The following is a 10099-nucleotide window of genomic DNA, read 5'->3' on the forward strand; positions in this document are numbered from 1 at the left end:
GGCCGCAGGGGCGTTCACGGGCGCTTTCTCCCCGAGGGCGGCTCCGGCCCTATTTTTTACTTAGGAGTACCCATGACAGGCCAGACTGAGATACTTGTCTGGAAAATCTGTTGCAGAACACAGGTAAAACAAACAAAAACCCACCAACTGCAGTATATAACTATGCTGTAAAACTTGTGTGTGTCTATATAGATGCGTGTGTGTGTGTGTGTATAAAAGAAACAACACCCACCCCACCCCCAAACCAAAAAAACCCTGTCCTGGTCTTCTGTTTGCTACTAAGTACTTACATGGAAAAAGCAGCCCTGTCACCTCAAGTCAAGCAATGACAAAGGGGAAACTAAATTCATGACATTGAAAGCTAGCTACATCAGTGGCTTCTGTGGTCTCACAGTCAGTATTTTACAAATTTGTTTCAGTTTCTTTTTGTTGCATCTTTTTTTTCTGAGAAAATGTCGTTAAACCTGTTTTTAAGCACAGAAGAAATCAGTGGAAATTAACCTTCATCCGTCTCACCTATCGCGGAAATCCACCCCCTCAACCTCCTAAGGTAGTTTCAGGTTATTAGAACCTAAATGTTACATTCAGCTATTTCATATACCACTGTCTCCATGTTCCTCCCACACGTCAAGTTAAAAGGTTAACTCTTACCAGTTTTTTGTATTATGTGTTTTTGCTTCCGTGACAGATACTGTGAGTGGGCTGTCAAGTGGAAGGAAGAAATCATTCCTGAAAACTTTTAAGTGGCCATTTCACGGTATTTTAACTCTTCCGAGAATCTCAACCCTTTTGTGAGATATGCAAAGACAACATAAGTGGGTGAACTTACACTGAAACATATGTTTAAAGTTGTATTTTGTGCTGTTGACCAGGTTATCCCACTACAGTCTGCAAGTTCATGTGAGTACATCCTTTGGCTTCTAATACTTGGGGTCTTTTTCTGTATTCTTGAATGGCTTCTAGAATCAAGAGAAAGAAAAAGACAGTGCTCTTTATTTTTTGCTAAGCTAATGCATAGGCTTAACAACTCTTTTTGCACCACACAGTGGCAAGGCAAGGGACCTTCATTATGCTCAAATCTTAGGGACAGAATATCTGTTCTTACCAGAGGTGGGCAGGCAATGGTCTTCCCATTATTCCTACTTATGGCCTTTGCAGACAGGAGTAAGTTGTGTAGAAATTTCCAGTCAATATTAGCAGCTGTTTGGCACCGCTTGAGATTAATACTGTAGGGACCCTAAGTTTGTGTAGATGGATGACTTCTTGCTACTGGTATTCCAAGGACTGTTGGTCATACAGCTTTGATCAGATGACATGTTTCTTAAAATGCCTGTGGCATTTTATGTACTAATTTTCCCAACATTTCTGTCTCTGGTTACAGTGAACCACGGTTAGCAATACAGAATTTTCCCTAGTGGGGAATTTTCCAATAATGGGGAAGTTTCCTAAAGAAGTAGGTGGAGTTACATCAACATTTAAGTTCTGTCCCAAGAAGTCTTTGGGCAAATAGTTCTGTTTTTCCTGTCTTCTTCATTTGATTGTGAGGGAAACATACAGCAGCAATACTGAAGAACATTTTGCACAGTGAATATCTTTTTGCTTTTATAAAACTGTTTGCCATAGATATCAGAAGCCGGCAGTATGAGAGAAGGGGCATTGTGGTAGGTTCTGTAAGAAAAATCGTGAGAAGATTGCACCCTTGGTAAAGATCTTTGATTGGCATCTAGGTCTCAAGCTGCTTCAACCGATCCAGCCAGGGGATCCTTCTGCTCAGGATGAAACAGGGAAAAGGGTTGTAATGGTTATTGCAGCGTGTTTTTTCGTGCCTATCTGTATTTGACCTGGACCTACTTTTCTGAAAGTGAAAAATTGATTACAGCAGCAGACTTTCTCATTTCTCAGGAATTTTGTAAGTAATAGTCATACTTCTTTGTGTGTAGTAAGGCTTGTTTTCCTCTACAGGAAAGAAAGCAGATTGGCATCTAGGTCTCAAGCTGCTTCAACCGATCCAGCCAGGGGATCCTTCTGCTCAGGATGAAACAGGAAAAGGGTCTGTAATGGTTATTGCAGCGTGTTTTTTCGTGCCTATCTGTATTTGACCTGGACCTACTTTTTTTCTCTCTGAAAGTGAAAAATTGATTACAGCAGCAGACTTTCTCAGTCTTGAGGAATTTTGTAAGTAATAGTCATACTTCTTTGTGTGTAGTAAGGCTTGTTTTCCTCTACAGGAAAGAAAGCATGCAAATTAAAGTTCAGCAATTGCAGGATACAAGCATGGGTCTTAGAACCATAAAACTTACTTGTTGTCATCCGTCTTCTGGGAGTTAATCAGAACACCTCTCCTGGAGTTCATGCCGACATTCAGATTTCCTGACAAAAACGTGGGTATGGGTTGTATGCATGGGTATGGGTATCCTTCTGTGAGTGTAGTGCACGTGCTATTTGTTCTGAGCAGTCTCTCAGCTACAGCCTCTACTTTAAAAAAAGTAGAAAGTATTTTGGGGCTGTGTGCGCTACAACTCTGGTCGTTCTGGCATGGGGAATGCACAGAGGTGCTCACCTATACCCATCAGGCTCAGTGGCTTGCTCTTCTGCAGGCTTGCCTCTAAAGTAAGCGTGGTCAGAGCACACTTGTGAGATTGGTATGCCTCTATCTTGTTTGAGAAGCTTTACCCTGGAGCTTAGTTCGTGCTCTGGACTGCTTGTTACTCAGGCAGTGGCATCATGATGAAGGCACTCTCATGTGTGCACATCACCAGAAACAATTAGGGACCCACAGGATTAAGCAGCAGTTTGCCAGTGCTTTTAAGAACATCACTTGTGGCTAAGGAATAATTATTGGGTACCTAACCATGTTAAGAAGCCTGGGATTTATTTATCAATGAAACAGAGCTTTCACCCTGAGGATCTTACTTCTATTTTCCTGTCCCTGTTAGCAGAACATCCTTTTGTAATTGCTCATGCCTGCTTAACAACGTATTAGATTGACTCCCTTTCTCAGCTCCATCTGTGTTGCCTTCTGCAAACCTGCTATTGGGATCAGGCAGCAGCAATCTGAGGAAAAAAGTAGCTTGAATCAAATTCTTATGAAGAGTCTAATTCCCTTAAGCCACAACAATGTAAAGGCACGTGTCTTATGATTCAGGACAGTATTGTTACTTTATTATCATCTTAAAATTGACAACCAGAGAAAGAAAGACAAAACGTTACCAAAAATGGTAAGAGTCGCAGTCCAGATAGAATTTCATCAGTTAGGTTGCGTGACAGGTATTACAGTTGCCTAATTTCTTATGCAAATGCTGAAACTACCACTGGAAAACAGTTGAAGGCAATCTTTCCTTATTTTTAGGGCTGTTTGGGTATCCAAAATGAGGACTTTATTTAGATAAAATTCTACAGTTCTCTGTACTCATGAAAGACTTCCATTACAGTGAGTTTGAATTTTTCTTGGGAGTAATTTGAAAAATGATGGCAGTGTTTGCCATAGTTTTGCTCTGACTTAAAATACACGCTTAGCAAGTGCAGTGGGTGTGTGAAGGTTGAATTGACACTGTATGAATTGACATTAATCAGTGTTTTATAATGTTAAAGTGTTGTGTAGGAGTATAAAAGCTATGTCAATAAAGAGAGGAAAAACTTCTGACAGAAAATTGAAATAATTTACAGGTTCAGAGGTAAAGCAGCAGAAATTCAAGAAAATAGATTTTGTTTGTAGGCTGACTGGTTTTGTCACTGTTTTACAAAGGCACTATTGTGTAAATACTTGTGAAGTGATTAATTACCACATGAATTCTATTCACTATATATGTAACTTCACAAGCCCCATTGTAAGTACGGTGAGACCACGTGTTATAGAACAGGGTATGTTCACAGTATGTTAAAGGAAGGCAAGCAGGTGGGGAAGCACTAAGTTCTATTTCTTCCACTGAATGCGTATAGAAAACTCCTCCATTCTCCTCCTAGCAGGAGCAACACTCCCTGCTACAGTTTAGGGGAACAATTGGGTATTTGTGAGTATTTATTTACTAATTGACAGTGGTAAAGCATATATTTTGCCATAACCAAGGACAAATGTTTAAAGCAAATAAAATTAGATGTTCATCCTGGACCCATGCAGGAAGCTTTCTGCCTGATCATCTACTGTATTTAAAGGTGCAATTTTGTCATGTTTTCGGCTAGAGTGGAATTCAGTGCCTTCTGTCCAGTTCTTTGTGTGGAGTGACTACAAAGTGTATGTTACAGTGCAAGTTAGAAAATGAGCAGATATTTATATTTGTCTATTATTTTATCATTTTAGGTTCTATCTACATGATGGAAAAGCCTTTGCTTTTGTACATATTTTTATTCTACTGGCATTTCCTAAATGGTAAGAAGCTGAGTCATAAGAAGCAGTAGAACTGTTTAAGTATGTTTCCTTTCCATGTAAAAGCACAGAAATGTTAATTCCTCAGTCTTCCTTCAGGTGCTAGCATTTGGGGTTTTTTCCTTAATGTTTTAAATAAAAAGGTCTTAGCATGCTTTTACATTAAACTAGGTATGTGTGCTTAATATGTGTGCTTTGATACAGGGCCAGGTTGAAATCTCTGTCAGTGTTTCAGCATAGACACCATTTCAGACAAGGTACCATTCGCATTAAACAAAAAGTTTTATTGGCACTGTCAAACCTGGGAATTGTCATGTATTCTTTAACATTGTGTGTAAAAACAATTGACATTTATATAAACAGAACATTCCTACCCGAGGCACTAACAATTGCCTGTTACCGTGGCAGTGTTCTGAAAGCAGCAGCTGAGGGGCTGTGCACATACATTCGCCTGTTTTTAGTACAGCATCACACTGCGTGTGTGCACAAAGCAGGTGTTTGCAGGTATAAATAGCCCAGTTTGTCCCAAACTTGGGCAAGTGCATACAAAAATGTTTAACTTTTCTGAACAGGGCAGACACTTTTTGTCCTTAAAATGTCCTATGTATATGGTAAGACATGACTTCGAAGATTAGGCTTAAAATTGGAAAATTAAGTTTTCTTCCAAATTTTGTTTTTCAGCTTTATTCACGGTTGAAGCTCCCCAGTCACTCTACACGGTGGAACAGGGGAACAACGTGACCATGGAATGCACATTTCCAGTGAATGGGAAATTAAAGTTTAGAGATTTAAGTGTCAGCTGGGAAAAGAAAGATGAGTTAAGGAAGCAGGTTTATGAACTTCTCAAAGGAGAGGAAGACTTTGAAAGTCAGCACAGTGACTTTAAGGGAAGAATAAAATTGTTGAAAGAGAATCTGAACTTGGGACAGTCTCTCCTTCAGATCACTGATGTGAAGCTCAGAGATGCAGGGGTTTACCGCTGTCTTATTGGCTACGGGGGAGCTGACTACAAGACAATCAGTCTGAAAGTTAAGGGTGAGAGTGCTACTGCAGGAGGTTCAGTGCTATCTGATACTGTTAAAAGATTTCAGAGGAGTCCCCGAAGTAAGACATGTCTGGTTTAATGTTTAAAGAAGCCTCTCCAGAGACAGAAACCACCTCATGGCTGTTGTGCAGCTGTACAACTTTGTGTTTCTGTCTAGGTTGAATCCATGTTCTGTCCTTTATTTCCCATTATGATATATGAGGAATGGTGTTGCAAAAACCATTTAGACAGGACAAAGACCAGAAAGCTAATGCGATTTTCTAAACAGCATTAAATTTTAATAATGTATTTTAACTGTACCTCCAGTTACTATGGAGAGGCACAACAGTGATATTTACTTTTCCTGTCAAGAGTATTATTTACAAAATCCAAGCTGATGTACAGAAGCTTGGCCCAGGGGCTGGGGATAAAGAAAAGGTGTCTTGTTAATATATGCTGTTCTTCTAGCTTCCTACTAGTAATAATTTTCTTCCATTTGTTTAGCTCCTTACAGAACTATAGCTCAAGGAGTTGTGAGCACAGGAGACAACAAATGGAAGTTGACATGTCAGTCAGAAGGATACCCACAAGCTGAAGTGATATGGCAAAACGGAGAATATGAAGATTTGACTGATAAGGCAAACACAAGTTATGAAACTGGAAGTGACCAGCTGTATCGTGTGACAAGTACCCTTACAATCAAAAGTAGGATTGATGAGATTTTTTACTGTATATTCTGGAATAAAGAGCTGCAAGAAAATACATCTGCCATTTTACATATAGCAGGTAACATTTCTAAATTTAATTTATGGTAACACACTTCAAGGTACTGTGTCATTTTGTCCCATTTGAATCAGCCATGATTTGTTCCTCTTTCCTATCTAATTTTAAAAGGGCTAAAAAGAAATACCTGTGTTGGTAAGTTTTGCTATTAGTGTACATTTCCACAATACTGACATGTTCATCATGCATGTGTGGATGGAATTCAAGGATAGGAATTTTGCATGACCTACAGTTATGTGAAAATTGAGTCTGAGTGTCAAAAAAAGTTCCATTATTTGAAAAGTATATAGCTCGGAGCCTAGAAATGAAACCCTCCCGTATAAATTAAACACACCTTCCAAGAATGTTCTGTTTTGCTGATGATAACTGTCAAATAAATTTGAACAATATGTTCTTTTCCTGCCACTATGGTGTTGCTTTGAGCATATTTAAATTTAACAAATTGTACACAGATTTTTTTTCTCATAAAGTCTGGATTGAAGGAAGATGAATGAATGGGGAAGGCCAATACAATTTCTCATTAGACCTTTTAGCTGGGCACCACCCCTACTGCTTTTGCTTTTGGTTACTCTTTTAATTTCTGCAGTGTACCCTGGTGTTTGCACAAGCTTTCAACCAGACTGGAGACCTGATGCAACTCAAAAATAATCTCTCTGATATGAGACTGTTACTTGGTCAGGCCATTTTTCTGGTCCTGTTCACCATGCAGTTTTAAAAACGCCTGTGCTGGCACACATTTTGGGACTGACAAGGGTGGAAACAGGCAGCTGAGAGTTTCCTCAGCTCTTTCTCAAGTTATCCTTTCAGTGAGTGGTGAGTGGGCAAGTTTGGTTTTAACAAGAAATGCCTCTGGGATTCAGGGAAGTCACTTATCCTTTGCATTCAGAGCTTTACCAGATGAAAGGGACTCTCTGTTCTCTTTCTCAATCAGCTCTTTCCTGTAGTCCTGACAGGAAACTGAGCTAGATGTAACACTTTGTACCTTGGTGACAAGCAAGATTTGTGATGGGAGTCAAAGGCACTATCACATGGAATGCAGGAAGCAAAGATAAATATGAATATGTTCTATCTTTTTTTCCTTTATTGGGATAATGAGATATGGTGAAGTGCATCATCAGCACCTGACCTTAGACACAATCTAAAATGCTATTATCATGTCTGAACTGCTCATAGCAAAAATAACATGGTGAAAATGAAAGGAAAAGGGAGAAGCACATGCAATTGTGTAATGTCTTTCCCCGACTTGTTTTTCTTGAAGATTCAGCTGATGGTGTTCTGTGGACTGAGAGCAGACGCTTTGTTGGAGCAATTCTCATTGTAACTGCCTTCTTTGGATCAGTGCTTCTATTTATGCTCTGCATAAGAAAAGGTATTCAGATTATTTATTTTAGTGTATCTCAGTTATTATGAATCTGTTCTGTTAATTCATCCTCGCAGAGGAGGAATGAGATAATAAAAGTCTGCCTTAGGTCTTTCATCCTGAAACCACTAAATTTTTTACCACATTGTTTATTTCTTTTTCTTTATCTGACTTAGTTTAGTATTAGCAAGTTAGCAGAGTGGAACAGGTTGTCAGCTCCTCACAAACCACTTACGCATGCACCTCTATTATTTTTTCTTATAGGTAATGATGTAGAGCAGTAAGATTAGTGTCTAATCCATTCAAACATCAAAGCACAGCTTATGCACCTACTGGAAATGGAAGTTTCCTGTTCTGTGTCCTCCCTTTTGACTGGGGACCGGAATGCTGGGAGCAGACAGGGCACTGGAGGTTTTTTAGGGTTTTTTTCCTGCATTCTCTGAAAAATTTCACTGAACTGTGAGCATGTGGGGTTTTTGTAATCTAATTGTTATGAATTCTACATATATCTTTATTCTGGTTAAAACACCATAAAAATGGTGGACTACGTATGAAGTGATATGTCCAAGGTTTTGAGTCTGAAACATTTTTTTTCACAAGAAGGAATATTCCCACTGTGGCTTCATACCACTTGATTCATTTCCTTGTTAAGTTTTGAGCTTTTTCAGTTCACTTCACTGACTTGAATTGGACATTTTCAGCATCACAGTATGCTGAAGAGCTAAAGCATTGGTGGTAATCTGTTTTCACTTGCTAGCTAACCAAAGAAAAAACTTGAAGAAATAATTTTTAGGGTATCTGAGCATGAAAAGAATACGGTTTGCCCCCAAATTAAAGAAAAAATGTTTGAAACGTGTTGCTTAATCTGAAATAAGTACTTTTTCTTTTCTTTATTTGGTTGTTTGTGGTTTTTTTTTTCCTTGGAGGGAAGGTAGGTGTGTTTGAGGATTTTATATTCACGGGTATTTTTTACTCTTCATTTTAACAGATACAATAAAGTCATGCAGATCTCAGAACATCCATAGGACTCATTTGAAAATGTTGAAAGGAAAGCGTTCTTGCTGAACATTCTGGTTTTGGCCAGAACTCCTCCTCTGTGTAACAAAGTTGTGGATTTTTTTAGCTGATGCGTAGCTACTTCTTTTTTTCCAAATAACTTTTTAAATTTTTTTTTGGTCAAGTTGTCTGCAGAGAAAAAGTACAAGAGGCATTGAAGCTGATACAGTACTCTTAGCATTATAATATCATACTGGCATGACTCTGTAAATTATTACCACAAATGCTCCAAAAACCTGAACAAGGCAGTTGACTAAATACTTGTCTCGAAATTCTTGAATTTTGTAGGAGATGTAAATGTGTGTAGCTAACATGAGACTCAGCTGGAACTAATGCAAAGGCTAGTTGTACTGTCTTTTCAAGTGGTATCTCAAAAGCTTCCACACTAAGAGATGTGTACTTTCTGAGGCAGTATAGCAGAACTGTTGGTTTTCCTGTCTGCCAGCTCTCTTTTCCACAGTGAAAACCAGAAACAGCCCTAATTTCTGTCTGGAAATTAGACAAAACCATCTATAAGCAAACTCTACACTCAGCATTCATGTTCAAGTGCCATAAAATAAATACAAGATAGAACTAAATGTGGATATTCAGTGTTTTGGTCACAAACTCATCTCCTGCATCGGTACTATGGACACATGTCCTGGGAGAAGTGTTTGTAAGCTTAACAGGCTTGCAGGTGATGCTAACAGGCTGCAGAAGGTCTGTAGATAACCGTGCATGTATAAGAATTTGTCCTAAGAACATGATAGGAGTAGGAGCAGAACATGAAAGTGGAAGAAGGGACAGCAAAATCCTTGACTTCTGAGAAGATTCCCATCTGGGGATTTCAGTGAAGGTCAGAAGTTTCCTAAGTTGCTTAAATAATATTTATTGTTTGTGTGTATACATGATAATGTATATACATGTCATGATGTGATTATCATGATTATGTTATATATATATATATGTGTGTGTGTGTGTGTCATAAACTACAAGTTGATTCAGAAGCTAAAGTAGTAGCAACAGGTTTTTCTCTTAAAACTCAAGCTGTGCTAGATGACCAGACAAGCGATTCTTTCAGAATGGAACCTCCCTGGAATATGGGCCTTTTTCCCCTCAAAAAGCACTGAGAAGGTGATCCACTTCTTATTCTCTGTTGCCCAATATGTTCAAATTCTGGGTGAAAATATACAATGGAAAACCATTTCATAGAACCATAGAATAGTTTGGGTTGGAAGGGACCTCTAAAGGTCATCTAGTCCAACCTCCCTGCCGTGGGCAGGGACATTTTCAGCTAAATCAGGTTGCTCAGAGCCCCGTCCGACCTGACCTTGAATGTTTGCAGGGATGGGGCATCCACCACTTCTCTGGGCAACTTGTTCTAGCATTTCACCACCCTCAGTGTAAAAAATGTCTTCCTTATATCTAGTCTACATCTACCCCCCTCTAGTTTAAAGCCATTCCCCCTTGTCCTGTCGCAACAGGCCCTGCTAAAAAGTTTGCCGCCATCTTTTTTATAAAGCCGCCTTTAAGT

At 39.1% G+C, this 10099-nt stretch overlaps 1 protein-coding gene across 1 annotated transcript in view; it reads left to right on the forward strand.

Annotated features, from left to right (window-relative positions):
* Nucleotides 1-10099, forward strand: part of LOC103894838 (programmed cell death 1 ligand 1) — a 14855-nt gene that overhangs the window by 456 nt on the left and 4300 nt on the right. The window contains exons 2-4 of the mRNA XM_019470752.1: nucleotides 5045-5398; nucleotides 5892-6173; nucleotides 7429-7539. Of these exons, the coding sequence (XP_019326297.1) occupies nucleotides 5045-5398; nucleotides 5892-6173; nucleotides 7429-7539 (747 nt within the window). The remainder of the gene's footprint in view (nucleotides 1-5044; nucleotides 5399-5891; nucleotides 6174-7428; nucleotides 7540-10099) is intronic.

Source organism: Aptenodytes forsteri, unplaced genomic scaffold (genome assembly GCF_000699145.1).
Source record: "Aptenodytes forsteri isolate BGI_AS27 unplaced genomic scaffold, ASM69914v1 Scaffold46, whole genome shotgun sequence".
Lineage (NCBI taxonomy): Eukaryota > Metazoa > Chordata > Aves > Sphenisciformes > Spheniscidae > Aptenodytes > Aptenodytes forsteri.